The sequence below is a fragment of the Melanaphis sacchari genome, unplaced genomic scaffold, assembly GCF_002803265.2.
Source record: "Melanaphis sacchari strain LSU unplaced genomic scaffold, SCAv2.0 Contig87_pilon_pilon, whole genome shotgun sequence".
NCBI lineage: Eukaryota > Metazoa > Arthropoda > Insecta > Hemiptera > Aphididae > Melanaphis > Melanaphis sacchari.
Window position 1 is genome coordinate 312,498 of NW_020271618.1, and position 27,479 is coordinate 339,976.

The 27,479-nt window shown below is 36.4% G+C and overlaps 1 protein-coding gene across 4 annotated transcripts in view; it reads left to right on the plus strand.

The window, feature by feature from the left end:
* The window catches only part of LOC112602397 (probable nuclear hormone receptor HR3), a 69,731-nt gene that overhangs the window by 27,595 nt on the left and 14,657 nt on the right, over window positions 1–27,479 (plus strand). For 2 of the 4 annotated variants that reach the window (XM_025350453.1, XM_025350454.1), the window contains exon 1: window positions 3,983–5,197. The exons of the other annotated variants lie outside the window; for them this stretch is intronic. In XM_025350453.1, coding sequence (XP_025206238.1) covers window positions 4,759–5,197 — 439 coding nt within the window. In that variant the 5' untranslated portion in view covers window positions 3,983–4,758. Of the gene's footprint in view, window positions 1–3,982; window positions 5,198–27,479 lie in introns of those variants that run through there. 4 annotated transcript variants of the gene reach the window in all.

Sequence of the window (27,479 nt, forward strand, 5' to 3'; positions counted from 1 at the left end):
CGGTTGCATTGTAATACAACTGTAAATCATATAAATGATCGCGTATAGAAAGGTAAACCGACACTCGAAATATCAGGGCAGCGACGGGCGCCCGGCTGCGGAACGGGACGTTGCGCAGCAGGTGTGCGTATATTACACTGCAATAGTACAATACACGCGTATAGTACCTATGTATTATTATCGTCATCGAGGTCCTGCGACCTGCGTATTATTATTACTATTATACGAGCGATGCACCTATACAGTGCAGCGACGAGGCAACCCGACACCGGAGCGTCGACGGCGGCGGTATCTCCGCGAAGACGTCGCGTCCGCCGTCTCCGACGGCCGGTGGCGGTGACGCGTGTAACATTATTTTATATTCGGAATTCGTGCGCGATGCACTCGAAAACATAACGGGTCTCACGATTTTTTTTTTTTCCCCCCCCACCGGCGGCCGTCGTTACATTATTTTTTTTCACCCCACAACGTGCTGCGCACCGCCCCCGCACATCTGTCGCCACCACCCGCCAGCTCGCCTACTCGGGCGAGATTTTACCTGGTTTTTGTGCTCGTGTTGTACAGGTGAAACGCGCGCAAAGGTTTATTTTGTTTTTTTTCTCTTCCGAATAGGAGTACCGTTTTTCGGTGCGGTACACATATACGCGCGCGTACACTGTACGTATATACCTGTGTAGACGGTTTCGCACCCCGCCCTGCTCCTACTTAGGCCCAACTGCTGCTGCCGCCGCCGCCGCGAACCAACCCCCGCCTCGTACAGGTGTTTTCCCGACGAGATTCGTTCGCAACACGCATCGGCCGTCGTCATCCCCGCACATAAAATTAAATTGGTATTGTATTACGTGTACGCGCGTTTCCGACTACTATTGCTATACGATCGTTGTACGAATAGAAAACGGCATCATACGGAACCACGCAAACGTTTTCACACGTCTGTCTTGTTACGCGCGGGTTTTCGTATTTTTTTTTTTTTTTTTTTTAAATTCGTCTCGTTGACGAGATCGATTTTCATTCTCCGAACTCCGAAACGAGTAGGTGTGTTGTGTTGCGCGAGCGAGTGGGTACTTCGGGCTGATATCATTAATGTGTGTCCTATGCGCGTGTGTCGGTAAGTTTTCAAAACATCTTCGTCGTTTGGCGCGATGATAAAAAGAAACCCGATGATGCGACGAGCCGCAACGTCAGCGGTAATGATATTATTGTTGTTATATATACTATTTCTTAGATATTACTTCCGCGCGGAAGTCGTTCTGTTCCGATTCGAAGTAGGTATTGGAAAATAACACGCATTTTCCCATCGTATTGCGTGTACGTGTGTGTGTATTGTCTATATATATATATATATTATATATAAACTAGTTGTCCCGCACGATTTTACCCGTATACAGTTTAACACGAAAATATAAAAAAAATAAAAACGTTCAATCAGTATTAATAATTAATTTTATATTTCTTTACTCATCAGTCATTAATAATCGATCTGGAATCGACATTATAATAATTATTTTATATTATTATAACGCTTGAAATATTAAGAAAATTATGTTCAGATTCAGAATTTGCATGCACAATCAAACTTTTAATTAGATCTGGTGGATCTTCAAAATGATGTAGTACTATTTTGCCTTTAACGCAATAACAATCAGGCCTCATCACACCACTGATTAACCCTATAAAAAATGCATTTTATTATCATTCAAATAACAAGATTTTGATGATAATTGAAAACAGACTTTAGACATAAAATAAATGCCGCATTCTAGCTTTAAGCAAACGTTGCTCTTGAAGCCTTCAAGAACACATAGGCGACTTTTCTCGTTGCCTTTGATTATAAATTGGAAATATTTCTTAAGATTTGTGCTCAGAAGGTATGGCATATTAATTTATTTATTATAATTCGTGCAATAAAAAACGATAATAAATCAACAATCATAGTATTTTATTTTTCAATAATGCATAAAAACTTACTAAAAAACTTAAAACATGCCAACTACAAAATAACAAAATAATTTATTTAGCCGTGTTACCAAGGTAAATCAACAAAAATTATTATTTTTTTTCCGTAAAAAATTATTCAGGGAGGGCGCTTGAGGGGATATCGATGGCTATACAACTGGTACGCAAGGGAAATACGGAAATCGCTGAGCGAAAATTCGGAAAAATCGGTTCAGTAATTTTCTCGGTTAGCGCTGACCAACTAAAAATCACTTAGTAGGTATATAGATGTCGTAAATTCGATTTATAAAATAATATCTAACATAAATTGGAAACTATAGATCCGGTAAAGAGGGGAAAAATCAAAAAAATCGAGTGCTGACGGTTTCCGAGAATAAAACGCAATTATCTCAGAGAGACACAAAATACACTCGTCGCAGATTTTCTCTGAAAATAAAATTATATACAGCGTGCAGAGTGCGTATACGTATAATAATATACGTACGCTCGGTCGGTTCGTTATCGCGACGTTATGTTATGGCTTGGGGGGCGGGGGGGGGGGGGGGGGGGCGAGGACCGATCGCGCTAGACGACTTTGTGGAAATGTATACTTCTTCTACGCAAGTCGCAACAACACACACGGTCCATCGCTGTACGTCTTCGGTAACAAAGCGGACCCTTTGAGGGCGGGTAGAGTGCATTTACGACCATTGACGTCTGCAACGGGGTAGGTGGGCAGCTTGATGTGTCAGGGGTGGGCGGGCGCGCGCGTGTGAGTCCGTGTGTTCGCGGCCGCGTCCATGTGTGTGACGGTGTGCGTATGCGAATCGAGGGTGGCGGCGTTATACGGCCGCGGCAACGGCGACGACGCGGTCGACCGACTGCGACGCGGCGACATAGACGTCGACGCGAAATTTGTTTTTTTCGTTATCTGTCGCGTGTACGTACGGCGTACAACGACAACAACAACAATAACAATAACAACAATACGTCGTCATTATCTACTCATTTGGGTACGGTGTATAGTAATGTAGACGCGCGCACACACACACACACACACACACACAACACGAGCGCGCAGGCGGCATCGACGACGCGCGAATGCGACCGACGTCGTCGCCGCCGCCAGCAGTAGCCTAGGCGGCGGCGGCGATGCGCGCGCGCGCGCTCGCGCGACGCCTCTGCTGTCGTGCGCTCGACTCGACGCCGCCTCCGCCTTACTCACTCATCCCCCACGCCGCACGCCTACCTCTCGCTCGCACTCTCGTCCGATGTGCAATAGCTCTTTCTCCGTCGCGCCCGTTGTGCGTATCGCATTTATGTACAGTTTTTTCCTCGCTCCTCTCGCTCGCACAATACTCTCTTTCCTCTATTCTTTCCGACGCGCCACACACACACTCACATTACAACACATCCAGTTTTTTATTTATTTATTTTATATTCTCTCTCTTCCGCGAGTTCTCGCCGCACACTTATTCGCACACGATCGCGCTGCTTTCTCTCTCTCACTCACTCCTTATCGTCGCGAATACATATATATATTGTATACACTTAGCCAGAGTTCGCGTGTGTGTGTAATATTCTTTCGTATTCTCACCAAAACCCTCCCCTGACCCCCTCCCACCAATCGTACGGTACATACAACACACACACAAACACACACGCACACACGGTTCTCCACCGACAGCGTACCGACGGTGAATGGCTATTACGCCGCCCACCGACGCCGCCGCCGTCGACCGCGCTGCCGCCCGCCACCACCGCCGCCGCCGCCGCCGCAGACTACGTCAGTACTCAGTCACTGTACTCGGCGGTTAGTTAGTGAGCGAGTGCCGTCCGACGTATTGGTTGTGTGTGTTGCGTGCCGTACGTGCATTGCCGCCGTCCAAAAACGTATCGTTTTCGCGTGTGCGTAATATATTCGATTTTATCGATATACGCGCGTATCATATTATCGCCGCAGCCGCGCAACCATTTTTTTACGATTTTATTGTGATTTTTTTTTTTTGCGCATAAAATAATAAATATTTTATTACCGTGTAATAGTGATGTTTATCGTTATTATTTGCAATAATATATTATAGTAATATAGCATACACGGTCATAATATTATAATATCGTTACCGAGTGTAGAACTGTAGAGAACACACGCGTGTTCGCGACTACCGCTCTTTTCGATTGGTGGAATACATCACAATAAATACGCACGGCGTTTTGCGTCGTCCCGTCGTAACCTTTCGCCGTCATTTGCACGTCCCGGACGGATCCGTAACACTACCATATTATATTATTATTATTATTATTATTATGCAGTTGGCGCCGCAGCGCGCATGATAACGCGCCAGCAGATAACGGCGAAAAACCGTCCGACATAATATAGTGTCGCCCGGTCGTAGGGTAGCGACATACGCGCAACTATATTCTATTGTAGTTGCTGACATCACAGTAATACAATAATAATAACTGACAGCAATCGCTGCCGCTGGACGACGCGGAAAAACGACGGTATACGGGTGAGGATCGACGGACGATGACCACCGCCGCGGACAACACCGCCGACGAAGACGATCGCCGATCGGCGCCCCGCCGGCAGTGAGCTGTTTCTCGGAGAGTGCACTTGTAGCGATATCGCGCGTACGACAGACCGTGCACATCGTCGTCGTCAACACAGCGTTATCGGCAGTACCCGCGTACGCGGATTGCAGACGTCGGCGGGCGCTACCGGTTCGTACAGGTGATGTCTGCGGACGACACGTGACCGACCAGTCGCAATCGACAGCGACAACCACTGCTGCAGAGCCATTGTCAACGACGGCATAATAAATGTCTTCGTCGTCGCCCATATCGTCTTCTTCGCCGTCGCCGTCTCCGTATTACCATCACCAGCAACAGCAGCAGCAGCAGCAGCAGCAACAGCAGCAACAGCAACAACAACAGTACAACAACCACCATCAGCAGCAGCAACTCCAACACCACCTGCAGCAACAGCACTTGCACTCGGGCGGCACGTCGGCGGCCACCAACGCGGCCGTCAACTGCATTCTGCTGTCGCCGTCGGCGGGTGGTGCCGGCGTGACGGCCGTCGGACTGTCCCCGTCGCAGGGTGCCGGCGGCGGTATCGTCGAAGACATGCAACAGCAGCAGCAGTCCTCGACCGTAGCCAACGCCGTAGCGGCCACGACCACGTCGCTGCTGCAGCAATGCTGTTCGCCGCCACCGGCGTCGGGCACGTCGTCCAGCGTTAGCGGAGTGTTGAGAAAAGGTATATACACCGACCAATTTCTGTAATTGTAGTTAGGCGCGATATACGAGTTGTGTTATTATGCGATAGGCGCAGTGTAATAATATACGAACACGTATTATTATTATGTGGTCTGCGTCATTGCATAGTGTAAAATCGTATGGATTTAAGTCGTCGTCGTCGTCGTCGTCGTCGTCGTCGTAGTCATTGCGACCAGCTGTTATAATATTTAATTATAATAATATATGCGGAGCACCCGAATCGGCGGCAGCCGTTCGTGAAACGCGCGCGTAATCGATCTTCCCGCAAAAGCTAGATCCCCGCCCCACCTCCCTTCATATCGCGATGCCGTTGTAACAATACGCGTTATTACGATATAGGTTTATTACGTATAATATACGCACTTGTTTTGTATACATAGGTAGGTAAATACGAGAAAATCGCGAAATCGCGATCCCGATAATGACGTATAGGTGCGCAAAACTTGCCCAATATAATATCATGTGTCGAATAACGCGGTTTTGGGATAAGCGCGTATGATATTATAATATGAAACGTATTGGAAACTTGCAGCATTACGTTTTGTTTTCTGCAACACCTGTCGCCTCCCCGTAAGAGTATAATAATATTGTATACATTACTATCGCGTCATTTTAACATCACTAGTACCTACGTAGAGTGGTTGTGTCGAGAAACTCTCTCTCTTATTCGATATCATTATATATTATGTTATATTATCTTATTCGTATTTATATAAATATATATATATATTAATATTAATAAAGAGACGGCACGCGGAAAGAGAGGCGGCGGCGGCGGCGGCGGTGGAGGAGAATGTCCGCGAACGTTCGCCACGTCGGTTGCGTAACGGCCGTCGTCGTAACAGGCGAAAGTTTCTCCACGCGCGTTTTATATCCGGTCGCCGCCGCCGCAACAGCACGAAATATTTCTCTGCGAGTCCGAACGAGCATTGCAGCGTGTCTGTGCAAAAATCGAATACTTTTCCCTGTTAAACTCGCAACGGTGCGAATTCGCCGAAAAAAAAATATACAAATTCGGTTTAAGTTTACGCACGGACCACAGACAATGCGTTCGCTGCATCATAATATAATATTAGTAATAAAGTATATACCAAAATATATCGTACGTATAATACGTTGATACGATTGTGAAGTAATATTTTTTTTAATTTCACGTGATTTTTTCGAAATCTTTTTAACACATCGTCGCTTATGATCCCGCAACAATGGTTGTGACACTTTAAAAACTGCATCACGTTCCATGCACGATTTCCCGTTTCACAAACAAATAATATTGCATATTTGTGTACTATAAGTACATTTTATATATTTTTATTGTAACAAGGCAGTTTTCGTATAATAAACGTATGTTATTAATATTATCGCATATTATCATAATGCATGTGTAACGTCGAATCATATGGTTTTTCTTTTTCATCTTCGTTTCCTTTGCATCGTTGAAGTCAGTACTCGGCGGCGCCCGCTGCGGTTTGCGTACGTTATGATGTATAATAATATTATAAACGTATTTACGCGGAGAAAGTCTTGTCGTCGTCGCCGCCGCCGCCGCCGCCGTCGCTACCGATTGCATAATTCCGTCGGCAGCAAATGTGTTTGGAAAAAAAAAAATAAATCGTAATGTCTGTGTTCTCTGCAGCAGTAATCGCAAACGTATATAATAATATTATGATTATTATTAAATACAAAATGACTTGTGTCAGGCGGGAGGGCCCTCTCCGCAAAAGAAAAACAAATTACGCATACCGTTGATTATAAATGTTATGTATTCTATAATACCAATTATAAAATTGCATGAACGTAACTATAAGATTAAATAGTCTACTCTTAGAAAATCAAAGCTCAAAATAAGCCACAGAGTTAAAAAAGGTCAGCCGCTCGTCATTAAAAAATTATTTTCAAAAATCAAACGGAAACAATAAAATAAGTACAACATAATATTTTTACCCTTCAGTAAGCGCGTTTAATATTTTATAATTGTATCTTAGAAGCCAATATACTTTTGAAACATCATTGTTAATAATATTTTTTTCTTTCTACGTTTATAGTTAAATCACTAAATCCCATTTTGTGACGTGGTTGACTTAATGTACTTTTTAATTCTCCGCGTACGAAAAACAGAACCAGTGATTATATTCCATACAATATTTTCGAGCTTCGCTACGATCGTTTCTTTAAAACCCTAAAACGACCAATTGCGCATCAGAAATACTAGCATGATAATATTTATATATAGTTACGAATTGTTTTTTACATTTTGAACACACGACAAAGTTTTCTCTTGCTAGTTTTTGCAATGTTTCAACTCCTCTTCCCCTCCCGTGTACACCGGTAATAGTACTATATTACTATTTAAGTTGTATTTTTATATAATCGATACGTATATACATTAAACGGTATCAAACACAATTCGCGAGAGTTGTCACGGGCAACTCCGTCAAATTTTGAAATCTTGATGACTCCGCGAGGAGTTGACGCTAAGTCGATGCAATATTATTAGTATTGTTGTTATTGTTGTTGTTACTATTATTATTATTACTATTATTATAGCAGCGGGGCGCGCACAGCACGAAAATGATATACTTGGCCGTATACAATTCGGAATGATTGTAGTAAAATAATGTACGACGACGACGACGACGATGATAATAATACTATGATAATATTATTATACAGCGGGTTTCGCCTTTTCGCGCGGATAATCAACCGATTTTTCGGACGCTACGTTCGACGCCGCCGTCACCGTATAATATTACGGTGATGTGATAATTATTACAACGCCGCGTGGGCGTTGTATTATTATTAACCACCTTGGAACGGTGGCGGCGACGAGTGCGTGAGACCGCAAAGCGCTCAAAGCCGTAAGTTTTCCTCGAGGTTTTTTGTTTGTCCGACGATTAAAACTGTCGCAGTTACCACGGAGACAATAATAGCATACCTGTTTAAGTAAAACATTATCAACGATCCCTTGAATGCACTTACAATCGGAAAATCATAAAAAAATATTTCACGAACGGTATATAGTTTGTCTATCTTCTGCATATTATTATTTTAATATGCAAGTATACGACATACGTGCACGTGGAACGGGCCCGCGTATTAAAGGGAAAGAAATAAAAATAATAATAGTAATGGATATATTATACATTATACGACTGCAGCGATCCGTAGTCGTCGTTCTCGTCATTGTTGCTGCAGCCAGCGCGCATGTACATTTTATTACCGTCACATAATATAATACAGTTAGTCGCGTACATTATATTGAAAACGTCTTACCCAAATATGTATAGGGTAAGACCGATGAGATTATTGCTCTGTAAGGGTTAATATAATATAACCCTGAAGTCGTTTAGTCGTTTACAGTCCCTTCCAACCCCACCACTGGATGGTTCGATTTACAGCGATCGTATATACCGTGGTATAGACGCGTGCAGATCACTACCTGCATATCGCGCGTTCTCCCCTCAACATCAAGTGTGTCACGCAGGACGTTTTTCGGGAAAACATTTATTATACCGCGTAATCGGTTGTATAGTTTTACAGTCGGTTTTACGACTCCGTCATTGGTTTCCGGCCTTGCAGCGTTCTATAAGTAGTTATAATAATATGTCTAAAATTATTTAATAATTGTGCGCGAGGTAAGAGCGTGTGTTACGATGTTGCGCGCACTCGCGCGTCAATATTATAATGTGCGAAAGAAAAATAATATCATACGATCGTGGGGCGTAGGTGTTGTATGTCATTGTAAAACGTACATTACATAATGTAATACAATACAGTTCAAAGATGGTCAAGTTAATAAAAACAATTTAGTTTTGTGTTAATTAAATCATAATTTAATAGTTTATAAGAAATATATTCGATTCATTAAGTTTAAAGTTAATACGGAGAAAAATATAAACCTTACTTAGTTATAAAGAGTTACCTAATTGACTTTTTTTTCATTTGGGTCAAACATATATAGAGATAACCTGTGCAACATAATTTTTTTTTTTTTAATAATAATTAAATATTATATTAAAAATAAATCCTACTATAGACCTTCTTATTAAAACATTAAATTACTAGTGGTTATAGTGGTTTAGAAAATTGTTAAAGTGTAGAGTGAGGGTGAGCGAGCAGTCGTTGGACGAACGCAAATGGTTGCCGGTCGGTTTCCTCGAGTCATATCATTTTATAACAAAGCGATAAGTGTTCGCTACAAGAACGCTCCGCCGGCGATCGTAGATTGTAATAATATTTTACGGTTGAAAGTAAGGTTATTCATCGTCGTCGTTTTCCGCAGCCTTTATACTGTTTGTATTATACTCGTACATATAGCACTATACCCACTTTTAGGACGACCAAAAAGGTATAGCTTGCGCGTTTAATGTTTCCACGATATAACTTTTATCTATTACGATTTTTCCTTTATAAATTTCTTATTCGCGTTTTACGTGTTGTATTACACTGTATCACGAATCGACAGAGGCAGATAATGTTGTAAAATGTTCATATTACAATATTCGTGCAGCGGGCGAGGCAAAAAAAAAATTAATAATAATCGTATGGATATAAATAAAATATTTAAAAATAAATGCGCTCACAATGCTCACATTCTATGGGGTCGAATCAGAGGTGAGCTTCGCTACCCCTAACATAGGATGGGGAAGATGAATTGTTTTTTAAGGTGTATAACCTTTCTGTAGTTACCTCACCATTACAGTGTATTTTCTTTATTCATTTATTTATAATATTACGTGAGTCGTATTTACCTAATAAAATATGAATGACAAGAATGCATACATATATACACTCACTAACGGTCAACGTGGACGGTAAAAAAAAAAATAGTTTCCAGTTTAATATTAATGTGGCGACGGCACTGTAAAAACCTCGTTTCGCATAAAATATATTATATTAACATATATTTTAAAAATGTGTAATATTGCAATAATATTTAGTTACAGGTAAAATTAATTTATAATATTATTTATCGTTCAAATTTAACAACTCATTCCTCCTAATCATCATTAATATTGTAAGTAGTGTATTGCAATAATTATGTGTGTGCTTTAAAAGCTGTTCAATATTTCTTTATAGTTCTCTATGTCGAATAAAGCTTTGATATTTTAATAATATCCCTGGACGATTGAATATTATAATATAATATATATATATATATATATATTATATATATTTATATATATTAAAATTCATATTACACGATAATCGTTATCTAACATACAATATTTGAGCAGAAACCTGTATGTATTATTTGAACACTTCATGTTATGCTGCTAATATGAGTATACACAAATGCGTGGGTTACGTCCGACTTGTCTCACCCGCATCATGTGTTTAAGAAGCAAAGCAAATATACGTTCAGCAGTTCTCTTTTAGCTTCGTTAGTTTTAATATTATAATGAAGAAGAATTCACTTCTTACTAAAGTTAAAAGGAATAACATATTCTGTGTGTTGTTGGAAATGAATATTTTCAATATTTTAATTTTGAAAAAGTTATATATATATATATATATACGTGTTAAAATGAAAATATTGAAATGAAACACTTTCAACAAACCACAGAATATGTTGTTGCTTTAAAGTTTGATAATAAGTAAATTCACTCTTATATTAAGATTAACGAAGCTAAACGACAACTACTGAACGTAAATTTTCTACGTTATACGGTAACCTTTGTAACACCGTGACGGCGCATGTGGGTGAGAGATCTTAATTAGCTATTTGCGTGGTGTACGGTTCCCGGGTATTGTAGAAGACGTAAAACCAGGGAAGGCTTTATATCACGTGAACGTGTAATTAAAATTTGCATTTGAATTTTTGAGCGTTCGTAATTTTCGGCGTCGGCGGTAGAGCCGTACAAATGATAAGACGTCTTTTGATGTTATCAAAGCGCTCAAAGGCCGGATTTTACAAAGAAATTTCTCCGTATCCTTGTTGATTATTATATAACTTAACAATAACAATATACAAACGAGTGTACGTAGGTCGATCAAACTCTAATCAATTTTACGGAATTTTCTCTTCTTTTCTCGCAAATCTTATCGCTGTCGTGCTATTATTACCCGCAGAGTCTAAAGTCTGAAGTTGAACACATAATTTTCTTTTTACAAGCCTTTCATAAATAATAAATCGTTTAATGATGAGTCCATCTCGAACAGAATCTACGACAAATTATTTATACTCATATAGTACGTATGATATATTTTTAGAATTTTAATCAGGCGCGTACCACACCCCACAATAGATAAATCGATACACGTAAATACTCGCTGAAAAAAATAGCCATTTCTATATCTTCCCACATAACTGATAATACGGTAATAATATAGTGTGCCTGATAATATAATCTATTATTATTATTATTATTACACGATTCCGTATTGTAGGCAATAGTTTCAGCAATCGAATTGGCTGCGTGTACTTGATTTCACGTCAACACAAAAGCTGCAGAACTGCACAATAAGCCTATAGGTATAATATTATATTGTAATAAATACGCGCGGATGCAAATGATCGAACACGATTAATCTTTCCGTCCGTATAGTATATCCACACTGCAGAGTGTAATTCTGACGAACGTTCGTTATTATATTATGTATTTTGTTTGTTTATTATCGTTATTGTTTTTCTGTTGTTTTTGTCGTCGGCACACACACACACACACACACACACACCATAATCGTCAACGGATTAAGTATTTCCATCTCGCGCATCCCATCTCCTGGCGCTTTCAAATGGGGGGGAGGGGTACCTACTACTACCTATACGTACGGCATTTGTCGACAGCGTGCAGCGTTCGATTACCTATAATTTTATTATTTGACGATACGTATCGCGGGAAAAAAAAAAATAAAATATATTTCGTACGGCACGCACGGACCGCGAATCGTGCGGAAAATCCGCGCGCGCCGCATCCGCTGCGACCCGGCGAAACGATGGAATTGTTGTATATTACTCGTATATTTTATTATGCTCCGTGGTGCGTTATAACGGTATTATGTGCTATAACATTCACGATCGGTTGCGGTGGTGACGGTCAGCTGTTGACTCCTCGCGCCCCCGCGTACGTGACTTGGACGGCGGAGGTAGCGGCGGCGGTAGCGCGCGACGACAAAATGTACCGTTATAATATTATTTTTATTATTTATACGCACATAGGTACAACATAATAATATTAATATTATATTAATATTGTATTATTATTTATCAAAATAATACCCACCGTTATTGTGGAGTTCAGACATTCTTCACCCGTTTCACGCCGCCGTTTAATCGTTCGCTAGTACTTATGTACCTAGATAGATGTTACAATAATATTTAACTTGAGTAAAACGGATATCACGATAGCCGTGATAATACGTTATTTACTTAAATACGTCCGAGTCCTCTATGTCAGTTATATTATTAATATTGTTATTATACTTCACAATCGTTATAATGATGACGAATGTACACTGTCTGTCTTGCATTCATCTTTCCCCGTGAAATCAGAAAGTTTCCCTAGCCCGGCAAATGACTATTCACTGATCTCCAAACGTTATACGAGACGGGCAAAATCGAAACGATTAAAAAGGTACACTTCTATCAACAGCCCTTTATTGCCAAATTTACTTACGCATACATTTTACGATAATAAACTGATGTTTAATGTTATGATTTACGTATGACTTTATATTATTATAGTTATGAAACGGTAAAAAATAGTATTATAGGTTAATTTCAGTTTGTAAAGATGACAGGCGACAAAAGTAGTTTACATTATTTTACTTTTCTCGATCTAAATTAACTTTTCGTTTGTTTTGTCGAATGTAATTTAATTTCTGGAATTCTCGATGATGTTAAATTATTTAGTAGATTTTGTACTTTGGAGAAAATTTGGTGAAAAGGGGTTGTCAATATTAATTTAGCTGTAGCGTAGTACGCAAGAACTGTATTTTAAAAGTCACACGGCCGAACACGACCGTGTGGTGAATTTGCATCACATCATACTTACGTTATATGATCTGCATGTGAATACATTATACAGCGACTGCTCCCGAGAGCAAAATTTAACAAATGGAATACGTCGTATAAGATCGTCCCAAGTCACGTTGCGGCCGGGCGAGCTGCGAAAGGTCTGAAAGGTCGCACTGATATAATACGTCGCGAATGTATTATTATTGCATTATCAGATAATACAATATTGTTGGCAATTTCGTTGGATGGTCATCTGTGTCGCGTAACGACAGTATTACAATAATATATTTTATGGACGTAATATAAACGACGACAAAGCATATTACATCGTATGATATAATATTGTACATAAGTATTACACGCGATAAAAGGCAAAAGGCACTGGTGACGTAATGAGAATAGAGATCACAAAGGCGCAAAAACTATTTTCCAACTTATATAGTGCGATTCTTGCGTCGCAAATCGCAATATCAATAATAATAATATTATTGTAGAAATACGAGAAATTGTTCAATTATTCTTAATTTACTAGAACATTGTATAGTACATCGTGTTGTACATCCTTATCGGTGTAATATTTAGATATTGGAATTAAAAAAAAAAAAAAAAAAATGAATTCTTCATATTTTCCAAGATATCATGCCTGCATAGTTTACGATAAAAGAATCATCCGTTTTACACTATAAATACGTCGTACAAGAAAATTATGTTTTATTACGTCTAATATCTCACTCTTCGTCGGGTTTTGGTGTGTAGCGTAGAGCATTTTACACGTATACATTTATACGTATAATGTATATTATGTTTAATATTAATATTAATATTAATTGTCTTGATTCTATACAATTAAGTTATTTTATTAATTTTACCTTGTTTTTCGTAGAGCATTTTCTTAACAACTATAACGAGAAAAGTTTTGTACTATAGAAAATAATTGTTGGCGTTAGTGATACTTAAGATTGTAAATGTAGAAAAATGTAATCATTATTTATTATATATAGCTAAAGTATCGGTTGGTAATAAAAATATACACATTATGACTCCTTTCAACTATTAATAGTTAAATTAATTAAAAAACTTCAAAATTTTTAGTCAAAGTTTAGTTTTCTTGATATTAATTTTTGTTTTATTTTAAGCAAAGTATTTTCAAGTATTTTATTGTTATTTTCAATTATATATTAAAAAATTTGAAACAATTGTTCAAAATAATTTTGATTAAATATTTAATAACTAATAAATATTTTTTAAATAAAGTGTGTAAATTTCAATATACAATTTATACAACTAAATCTTCTAATGAACTTCAGTTAATGATTAAAACCTTAGAATTGTGACTTATTTTGGGTCTAAGCGTGGAATTCGTGAGTGTAATATAGAAAAAATATGAAGCGAAATAAACGCGAATATCAATTGGAGATAGGGACTAAAACCTGTTTCCTTCACTTAATTATGTAAATTATGGGTGTATTTTAATAATTAATAAATAAAAATATATTACACAACAATTTCTAAAGGGTTTACCTAAAACCAAACTTTGCAATGCATTATCGACAAAAATTATTAGAATTTACCTATCTCGATTCTTTGTATGAACTACCTACGATATATTTCTGAGCGGTGTAACGAATTTATTTTTATTCTAACGACGAGTAAATCAAAAAATTATGTGGGGTTAAATGTCGATATTGTTATACATTTGTTTTTCCGGTTATAGCACATAACGTAGATTCAGAGTACTGAAAAAGAATCAAAATTTGCTGTTTATATATTATCGATTGAAGTTTAGTATCAGGGTAATTTAATGCAATACACTATAGCATTGAATATCTTCGTATCGTTTTCTAGAAATAAGTAAAAAAAGTTAAAAAAATAAAAATCCTACAAGAGCCCTGGTCAATAAACACCACTAGCTTAACCAATTTTATATTTTTGACATACGAATGTAATACGTGTATTATAATTTACAGCAAGTAGAAAATAATTTTTTTTAAAGCGACCGCTGTTTATTATAATTTTTCCTGGCTAAGCACTACAGTTAGTAGCTAGTTATGTACCCAGAATTTTAGGTTTAAAAACCTTTTTTGAAAAAATGACTAAGGTTTAGGTAATTCACAAAAATACATTTTAAACATTTACATAATTTTTTATCGCAATTTAGTTCTTATTTTTATTAATCGCGTTTTTTAATTTCCCATATAAACCTTAAAAATACGCCTATACTCATTTTACCGATATTAATTATAAATAAAATGTAATGACTAATGAATAATGAGGTTAAATTTACTTGAAAAGATTATTTCAATAATAATTAGTTGGGAATATTATTAATGTAAATTAATGTACAAAAATTTAAACCTTGTGAACTTATCGCACATTGCAGAGCATAAATAAACACATTCTGTATAATTGGTTAACGGAATATAATATTATACATAATATATATATATTGTGTAGCTATATTTATTTCATCCGTAGCTTTGCACTTGAAAATCAATTGTATAATGTAATAGTATATTATGATATAGTCTATAGAAAATAATAAAAAATTAAAAAAAAAAAAAGAAAAGTTGAAGATGAGAATTTAAAAATAGCTTCTTTTATTGTCAGTCATTGGTTAAAAATGTAATATCTCCATTTAAAACAATCTATATAAAACATAATATAGTGGTATGCGTTGTAAATTGTTATATTTATAACTATTTTTTATAGATCACTAAATTGAAATTCAAGAGAAGCCTGTATAATTTTTTAAATTATTGTTGTACATGTACAAACTTGTTCAAAAAAATTCTCATATTTAGTGTTATCTGATTAAGGTCCATATAATATTAAAGGAAAAAAGCTGCAAGTCAGCTGACCTCTTGTTATATATTTTTAAGCCCACCATCTACCACCATATCCGTCTTTTATAGTTACCTTTATATTTTATTATTCAATTTACTATGTCAACATACACAATGTGTTTACATTGTCACATGAAAAATAACTCCTATATTAAGTGTCTGGTTGATTATCTAGGAACGGGATAGACATGGTTTATAACGGGTTGTATTGGGGAAGTTTTAAATTTATTTTTAAGAATTTATAGTTTTTTTTAATTTTTATTTGGATTAGGTCATACTAAGCTTACCTAACCTAACCTAAGCAAGTTTGAGCTGTGATTTATAAGAGACTTATAATATATATCTATGATTATTCCACTCTCGTTTAGTTTTTCGTTAATATGATGGATATAGATATATTAGCTATCTTTATTAGCATGCATTGTGAATTGATAACTGTAACAAATTTTTGTTTTTCCTGACTGGAATAACAAGCTACAAAAACTAAGATTCTGAATCTACACCGCTGTTATAGTTGTGAGTTTTTTCGATTGTTCATTTGTTATCGTGCGTATACAAATAGTATAAAACGTCGACGGTTTTATTGAATAAATAATTTTCGTACGGGACGTCAGAGATGTGAAAATACCAAAAATTTTAAATATATTTCCTTTCTTTTCGTAATAAAGAGGTGTGAGCATTTCAGCCAGCCTCACTTACCTCATCCGGCGAATGATAATTATACGCATAGTCGTCGTCTTCGTGGTAGCCAAATCCACCCAGCGCTTTTTTTCTCGTTTTACCGTTGCGCTTTCACTTTACTCCCCGCTCAAACCGTAATCGCCATTCACTCGCTCTCTCCCTCACCGTCATTACCGCGTTAATATGTCCCCCTTCTTCCGACAGCAACACATTAAACCGTATTTTTTCTTACAATATTTATAAGAGTCGGGGTGGGTATATGCATGCGTAGGCAAGAATATTATATAGTGTGTGTGTGTGTATATGTGTACACGCGTAACGATTGCCGAGTAAAAAGTTGCACACTGCTAATATAATATATATATACCACCTGGTGGTCTGTATACCTGGGATTACGTAACACCGTTTTATTATTATTATTATTATCATCATTAAATACATTATTTTTTTTTATAATAATAAAACACGAAACCTGCTGCCGAATTGACGGCGGGTGGTATATTATTATGTATATAATATAGTAAGTAGATAGGCAAGTATGCGCATCTATATATATATTTAAGTAAATATATACACGTAGTCAGTATAAATGCTAACGGTATTTTTCTTCTTCTTAATACCGTTTTAGAAAGTAGTTGTCGACGAGACTTTTTTATTTAATTTTATATTTTGATTGCATCGATATGCGCCTTGTACGACTGCGGCAGCGTTTTTGTTACAATATTTCTTCTATTGTTGTCGCTGAATTTGATAGTGTGTTTGTGTGAGTAGTAGGTATACTTGGTTTATACATTATGTATATGTATATACTCAGTCACTCAGAGACTAAGGTTCTGGATATGATTTATCAGTTATCACACGCAAAGCTCGCCAACAAATTGACGATATCACGGGTTTTCCATCTAGTTTATCAATGGACAGGAAAACTAAGAGAAAGGACTATTAAGAAAAATTTGTTTTGATAAAAGTCAATTTTGGGTTATACCGACAAGAGCATATAATAGTTATACAAACAACTTTTAAAATTAATTTAATTTTGTTGCTTTTTGTGTCATATAATAAGCATATTATAATTATATTATGTGATTTTAAATTATTACCACAAAAACACAAATATAAACATTAGTGGATATTTAAGTTGAGAAATTCATCAATTCAAACCATCCTACAACGCCCATTGGCCATAACTATAGTCTACTATTATAGGTTTTATGTTAGTATTCACCTTTTTTCAGTAATTTTTTTTTTTAGCCCGCAATAAGTACATTAACACCGATCGATTGTCCTTGGTGGCGGTCCGGCATCAACGACTTTTACCCCTTCATTCTACCATTTAGCATTACCTCACCTATCCAACTTAGGTCATCACCCCGGAAAACCTAATAATTCACCCACAACTCCTCTATGTATACATAATAATATCGTATATATATATTATGCGTCATGATGAAGGTTTGATAATCTGATAGGTCGACCTCAACTCGACTAGTGGATTGTTTATTTTTAAAATATCGGGTGATCAGATAAAAAAAAAAATGCTTTTTATGTATATTTAAAAGTTAAAATTAATAACAATTCAACAATAATTATGGCTTTTTATTTTATGTTCATAATCTTAAATTGAAAAGTAAAATGTAAGATGATCTTACCTTTTATAAAAGTTGCAATGGACCAAACTAGATACAAAATGAATATAGATACCTACATTTAATAGGTATTTTACGCTATCGCGTATTTATTCCGCTCGGTGGTATTTCCGGGTTATTTTTTATACGATTAGGAAGAACGATGGCGATTCTCGCAAATCCGCTATAATATCCGGTTTCCGGGTGATCAACTTTATAATATAATATTATAGTGCCTGGGGGTGAGGCGTAGTCGTGCAGCGCTGACAAACGTCGAATCTATTTAATATTATGTTTCTTAGCCGTCCAAGTTCCCTATCTAAAGTGTGTATGTTTACGTTAGCGATGTAATACAAAATAATATTAAGAACAATTTAAAAAGAAAATAAACTTATCGATAACGTAACGGTTTTAAGCACGAATGTAATGTACCTCTATATAATTATATACATCGTTATTATAAACCGTATTTGTATACTGTGGTAGGCGGTAGCAGCGATGGAGAATGAGTAAAAAAAATGTGAATAATAATAATTATATACATGGAAATATTATGTATCGTAATATATACAAACACAGTGTTTTAATAATATAATACACGATTGAGTCGCCAGTAAAGTACGCTGTAAAATCTTTCAGAAAAACGAATAAGTTTAAATCAAACAATTGTATGGGTATTTTAACAATTTTATAATACATTATATAAGTTTGTTCTCAAGTTTCTGTGCCTCGCATTTCGGATAGACATATTTTATTACCTGGTAGAAACGCACGCCGTAATTCGACAACGACGACGTAAATAATTACGCGCTTGTTTTATTCCGCAAAACGTACCAGTCGGATTTCCGCGATCCACTTCTCGCATATTACTCTGCAACATTTATTGCATACAAGGGCACCAAAACAATAATAACTTAATACGATTTGACGAGAAAAATATGGCGGAGGGTGGAAACTGAGATTTAGACTTTAGTAGTTTTATTCGTGTTCGTTAAAATATTTATTTTATCGCGTTCAATACACGTAAAATAATATCACTCTACCCGTTGTACAGTATAACACAATTTAATATTGTAACACTACAGTTCTAAGATTATTAGTTGTGAACGATGCCATGTCGCACAGATTTTCCTCACGTTACAATAAAAGACGTAATAATTATAATAATTACTATAATATGATTGTTACAGTGGCGCTAAATACACTTAGGTATTAAAGTAAGAATTCCACGATTTTCCATACTTTTCAAATGCATCGTTATCTTTCTCGGCGGTTAAAATTAGATAGTTGTCATTTTTAGAATACAAATTCTCTTCTTGATAAAGATCAATGTAGATCTCTGTTATAACCTTATATAATAAACTCACAATTTTTTTCAATTTTTCCAAAATTCTAAATATTCATATTTTTTCAAAAAAATTAAAAGCATCTACTATTAATATTTTGTAGATGCTTTTAATATTAATATTTTGTTTTATTTTATTTGATTGTTTCTTAGATAAAATTATAAAGTAAGTGAAAGAATAATTTAATCGAGACATTTTTAGTTATTTGATGGAGTTTCGTTGTTAGCACTTGTGTTATTAGTTATTACACTGTTTATAAATGAATAGGTACTATGTATCAGTTTTTTTTTTTTTTTAATGTATAGGGTAAATTATATTCATTTCTTGAAGGTTATAGTGATAAAAAATTTGTTTCCACTTACGAGATTTATATAAAGGTAATTGGTTCAAACTCAGTTATAAATCAATTTTGGCATTTGCATTATATCCCTATCATAAAATTATTATTCTTAAACAAACTTTAAGGAACGCGATTTAAATAAAACTTGAATATATTTCATCGGGCACGATCGGCGATGGTTGTATACTCGCAAGTCGTGCATCTCGATAAATATTATGAATAATAATTATTGAGATACAATGCAAGCGGTGCATGCTAATTCTGAGCCGGGCCTACAATTATACGGTACCTATTATTGAATTCCGATAACAATTTGTGTCTTTTAAATTATGTTTCTATTTTATTACATATTAGCTGTCGTGGTCGTATTTCTCAGTCTATTAAATTATTATAAAGTTAACATGATCAAATTATGAAGCATTAGTACATTACTTTTAATTAATCGTTTACTATAATGTGCATACTTTGAGTGAGTGGTAAAATTATCACACATATTTTTTTTTTATTTTGTATATCTACACAAAATTAATATCATTTCGGCTTGTAAATGATGAAAACCAAAATAAAATAAAATAATATCTCAGTCCTCAGAGCTAAAAAATAATGCTTTTACATACTGGGACGGAATTGGTATATATTTTGTTTTTTATGTTCTTTCAAATTAATCATTTATGACTTAATTAAATATTTTTTTTTTTTTGCTATTAAATTCTTTTTTTACAATATTAAGTATTTAAAATGTATTTTTTAGTTATATGACTTTTAAAAATAAATATGTATAATTAGTTTTTCAGTAATTATGGGTGTATATTTTTTTAGTACTTGAATCGTATAAGAATACATTTTAATGTTTTATAACTTAAAATTATTAACAAAAGAATAATTTGTTTTAACTATTTTTATTTTTATTTTTTTGCGCTTTTATACTTAACGTAAGCTCAAGTATTTTTAAATTGGTAAATTGTGTAGTGTACCTACAATTAAAATATTAATAAAAACTAAACTTAATACGACAATGTAATGAAATACTTGACCGATTTTTGTAATTGTAATTGACATACAAACTAATCTCTTATGTGCTTGACTTTTGCATAACATTGAATTTGACTAGTTATTTTTAAAACAAATATTTAATAGTATTATGAATATTTATTGGGGTCTATATAAAACGTTGTATATTTATAAAATAGTTCAATCACACAAATGATTACATTTTTATTTACAAGAAGCAATTGGCCATTATTTCAGAATTTCAATATAACAGCATTTGCTATTTACTTAAAAAAAAAAAAATCGAATGTGAGAGTAGTTCACCGAAATCTTTTTTTCTTTCGGTACAAAAGCGCGGAAATATTATTTCCCGCGCGGCCATAGTGCGAGGTAATTTTAATTTAAAAATTTATTTGTATCCTCGCCAAATTGCGACCTTTCGCTACTACATCATAATATAACAACGAGTTAAGTTTTGGTTAAGTTTATTTTTTCACAAGGTAATTAATATATGATTATTTCATCTGTTCGATTCATAAGATTGAGCACGTTTAAACAGTAAAAACCATTTGACAACATATTTTATAGAAATCTGGATCATATATTTTTGCATAAATGAAGCCGGCGGGGGGGGGGGGGTATTTTAATACCCTAAACAGGCCCAGTCTTGATAGCTTGTCACCAGGAATATAAATAATGATGTTAATACTAATACATTATAATATTGGCTTATCACAACTACCTATTTATTATTGTTGTATACCTACGGCGGATGTGTATCGTAAACGTACATCGTCAACGTGTGTGGAAATTTGGTTTATCAAACGGATAAATGGTTCGAATTTTATAATATTTTTTATCAACATAAACATATTGATTATTGGAATAGTCTTTCGCACGCCCACCTCGTGATCGCTACCACCACAGGATTTATCGCGTGTTCACGCAAATTTGATCTATAGGCTATAACATAATATACCATTATACATGTAGGTACATAACGTTGTTATTATTATTATTATTATTATTGTGTTATGCATACATTATATTAGTATTATCATAATGTAATATTATATAAATATGTATTTCATGATATTCTTTTTGAGGTACAGGGCCAGACGGGTAAAATACATTTACGTATACGACAGGCTACGCGGGCGTTTTCGAACGGTCAAGTTCTTTTTTACTTTGCGCTGCACACGCACAGCCGATGTTTGATAATAATATTCTAGATTCCACGGTTAAAGGCGATTTTTTTTACTTTAGACACGAATTTTTTACTTTATTGGTAAAAAAAGAAGAAAGTTTTTAGATAATGCGAAATACCTATCTATAAAATATATATCTTTCAATATTTTACCTTAAGACATAATTTAAAAGTTATTCAGGTATTCTATAGGTACACTAACCCACCTCGAAATCGAACCATTAGTGAATCAAATAAGAGCCTTAAGCTTAATTGATATTGAACAGAGTAGCCCAGGGTATAAAAGACAGTTAAGTAGTGTCAGGAGTATCTATACATGTTTAACCATGTAATACCATTATAATTTTCATTCAAAAGCCTTAAAATTGATGGAGAAAACCAGTATTACGTAAAAAAAATACCATCACCCTGTATATTATATTTACCATCTATATAATAATAATATTATGCGAGACACCACCACTCGTCGTCGTCACAGTCATTTGGAGTGCACTTCCAACGACAGGCCTTCGCTGTATGTACATATGATTATTATAATGTACAGTTGTGTGTATGTAGTGTAGCAGTAGCTTTAAAGCACTACACCACTGTGTTATGTGTGTTGGCGCACGACGACGGTCGAGTGACACGTCGGTTGGTCGTTGATTGAAAATAATAAAAAAACAATATTATTTTAGCACACCAACACGAATTTTACGCGGGCAGCGGTTTTCTTTTCGCTCGGTTCTATTATTATTTTCATGTATACCTATTATAATGTTATTATTGCTATTATTGCGCATACAACCCGACACGCCGATTAATAAACAGTCCGCGGCGCAAGCACCGAATACTCCGAAAACTTCCATGTCAATAATAATGGTAATAATAATATGTATTTTCGTACCGCTGCATAGCGGCAGCCGTCGTCGTTACGGCGGTTCACAAATCACAACAGCTAATGTATATTATTAAATCGGGCAATACAATTACAGCATTACAGAATATATTATAATGTTAATTGCTAATATATAATGTAATATATAATAGTATATACAATATAAAACCAAACCTAACTGTAAAAAATACCTGTACCTATAATAAAATTATGTGTGTAGTTCGTGTATGACACTAAATACTAATTAGCAGTACTGCGAGAAATTTAAAGACAGCATACAAATCTGCAAAATCTCAATAATCTAATAGAATGTGTAACGTGTATAGGTCCACGTAAACAATAATATTTTTAATCCTATTTAAGTAGTACATTATATGATAGGTTTTATTGTTACTTAGATCGTACAGATCATGCATTGTGTGATTTTTTTTTGGGGGGGGGGGGCAGGTTTCACCATCGGATTTGTATGAATAGTGGGCACTATATATGTGAAGATACAAATTTTCGATACGACAATATAGTCTAATATAAAGTAATACTAATACATTATACATTAATCCTGGCCTCATGAGATATGTGTTTGGAGGAGTAGGGTTTACTATCGTCTATCGATAATTGAATTATGGAAAATGAGTTATGGAGCCCAAGAACCTATATGGGAACGTCGAATCGAACGTGCATTTAGATCAGGTCCTGATAGTATGTATTTATACACCAACACTGTACTAGACATAAATTTATAATCATTGAATCGTACTTATACTTATATGGCTATGACTGCTACGTGCTTTTATACTTTGGGGAGGGGGCGACTAGGCGAACGATGTGGGCATGTGGCAATCGTCTCCCTCACTATTCGTTTCTAAAGAGTATTGACAACTTTAAACTTGGTTTCATTTTTTATTATAGACCAAAGTAACTTCTTTGATCTCCCAGATTTCAACACTGTTCTATATAAAACAAATAATAAAATAGTGTTTATTTAAGAAAAGTTTTTTGTATACTCCGAGAGAAATGGTTAGGTTTTAGCTGTCTTACAAAATATTGTTAGTGTTTGGTTGAAATTATTGTTCTTGAAAGTAAAATAAAATTCTAAAAGTTCCACGTGAGACTTTTCTTACAACTATTATTTGTATCTAATTTCTAAGTGGTTTTAGAAAAGTTATGAAATCGTAAAAACAAAATCAAAATCAATGAAACGATGCAGCCATGTATGCGTAGATTTTTTTTAACAATATATCGAGTGTTTTGTATATATATATTCATTATTACTGCAGTGGGGGGACTTGTGCAGAACATTTTTTGGCGACAGTGAGTGATCTACTGACATTGCAAATTTTTTTATTTATTTATTTATTTATTTTTTTTTTTTTGATTTCATTATCGGACGTCAGCCATTGGATATTTATATTCATCAAATTAATATTGCATTATAGTAATTTAAATTTGTTAGATGTATTCCTGGTCACCTCACACACGCGCATATTATTATACATACCTTTTATACGATTACATAATAAAATTTAAATAATGTACGACAATGACGACAACAAAACTACAATAATAATATAATATAATTATATTATTATTAAAATACCGATGACAGTAGTCTCGACACTATTGCGAATTTTTCTCGAGTATTGTCAACGGTTGTAAAAAGTTGATTTTCTCTTTCTCCCACGGGAAAAAGGAATAATTATTACGGCGAGATTGTAATAATTACTATTATGGCAAATATTCTCAAAGCTATAAAAATCCGATTCGATCGCGGCCGCCGCCGCGTTGCATTATATAACTCGCGCGTACAACAATGTACCTATGCATGTATGGTGTGTACACGACGATTCTAATCGTTCGCGCAGTCTTTATTCGTTAGAAAATAATAATAATAATGATTTAACGGGCGACGTGGAATTATGTAAGTCTGCGGAACTCGGACCGCGGGTCCGACACGGGCAACGATTGCATTGCATTTGGCGGCGAACCGGTAACGATATAAATGTAATGTATACTAATATCATATTAATATTATACTTAATACGCCTCGTTACAGAGCCCGTCCTTCCGTTAATGCGCTCCCGGTAAATGCGCTGTACAGTTACTCGGCGTAGCATTTACAGTGGTGGTATATTACGATTTTTTAACGGTATACGGTCGTCGTTTACCGCTCGGAGACCCGCGCACAAACGTTTGTTTTCCAATTTTTACGCCGCGAAAAGCTCGTTCCCGACGACGGACGTCGTGGGGCCGCCGGTACACGGACGAGAGGGGGGGGGCTCATATTTTATAATAATAATAATAATAATAATACGAGATTACGCTCGTACGTACGTACGTACGCAATGCAACAACACAGTAGTAACACGTTACACACACGCGTGTGCATAATATTACTTGTATTATAATAATCGTGTGTAATTATCGATATTATTTATTAGGAATTTTCGCCTCACTCACTAAATAATAATGGTAACGATAACGACGACGATGTGTTTGACGTGGTGTACACGCACACACGTACACGTCCGTCGTCCGCGCGGTAGAAAGTGAAGTTTAATAATAACTACGTACGTTTAACCGCAATTATATAATAAAATCGAGCGCGCGCAAACTCCATCCGGTTGTACGCCGCGAACGCGAGGCGGCGGCGGCGGCGGGTCGACGGGGCACGGCGTTTTTCTCTCTCCGCCGCCTCCCCTTCACCCTCCGACGTCCCGTCCGCTCGCTCGTCGTTCACTCTCTCTCCGCATCGTTTCGCACATCGTATTTCGCGCGAGATAGCGGTTTCGCAGAACTGCAACGACCGAGTGCCGACGGTTTCCCGTTATATAAATTATATGTTATGTTATTATATATCTATCAATAATATTATACTCTATTGCCGTGTTAACCATCGTAACGCCGCCGCCGCCGCGTTTTGTTTCCCGTTCGTTTCTTTCGGGCCGGTTAGATTTTTTGCGCGCGCGAAATATAATAATAAAAAAAATAAAAATAAAAAAACCCCAAGCGCGATCGCGTTTCCCGCGGATCGTCGTCGCTGCGCGTTACGTATGATTTTTACTCCCGCGAGCGTTGTTTATCGTGTTGTTGTTGCGGCGTACGCGACGCGAACGAAACGAACAAAAAAATTCGTTCGGCGGCGGCGGCGGCGGCAAAGGTGCAGCACCGACAACACGGCATGTGTGTGTGCGCGCGTACGAATAATGGGTATGAATATATACCCACACACACACACACACACACACACAACTTACACACACACAACTTACACACGGCGAGCGGGTGCGATATACATGTGTATATGTTATTACAGTGTTGCGCGGCGGCGGCAGCGGTTTCGTCGTCGTCGTCGGCCGCGCGGAAACACTATCGCGCGCGCGACTGCCGCCAGCTATGAAAAGTCATTGGCCTCTCGCTCGCGCAAATACACACACACAAACACATATACGCGCGCGCGCACACACTTACTCGACCGTGCGGCAGTGCGTTGTGCCGCGCCGAAAACGGCCGCCGCCGATGTGCCGTTCCACTACTTCCACCACTACACTGCTACTAGGACTACTATGACTACTATGACTACTATGACTAATATGACTACTACGACTACTACTACTCTACTACTTCTACTACTACTACTACTACTACTACTACTACTACTACTACTACTACTACTACTACTACTACTACTACTACTACTACTATTACTACTACTGTACTGTCGTCTATTACTACTACTACGCGATGACTGGTGGGCGGGTGACGGTGTAATTTGCGCAACAAAAATTGCCGCCACAGTTTTAATATTATTATAACAATATAATATCATATTATTATTATTATTATTATTATTATACATCGCTCATTTGTGAGCGAGCGCTCGTTGCGATTGAGGAAAACGTTGTCGTCGCGGTATTTTCTTTTTCACGTTCATTTATAATTATCATGATCATGATAAATGATAATAATCGTCCGGAGGAAAATACTACGCACGCCAAACGGTAGGATAGGACGGTTTTTCTTACGCGGTGCACACGCGCCTAGCGGCTGGGCGGCCCGCGTCGCTTCACTCGCCATCGCGCGACAACCGAAAAAGGTCTCGGGAACCGCTCGGAAACGAAATGTTAAAATAACATATTGTAACATGTCGTCGCGATTGCCAATAACCGCGCGATATATCGATAACCCGTTGCGGCGACTAGAATATCATCTATCTTAGAAACTGAGTTGGCCATCGCCGAAAATCCATGCGTTTCTGCCATGTGAGGTGGTATTAATTTTTGGTTACGACCTCGCCACGGAGACGTACATGCAGTCAAAAACGACAGCGGCGGACGCGGCATGCACCGATGTACTTTTACCGCACGCTACTACACGACTTGTTCCCTCCGCCGCC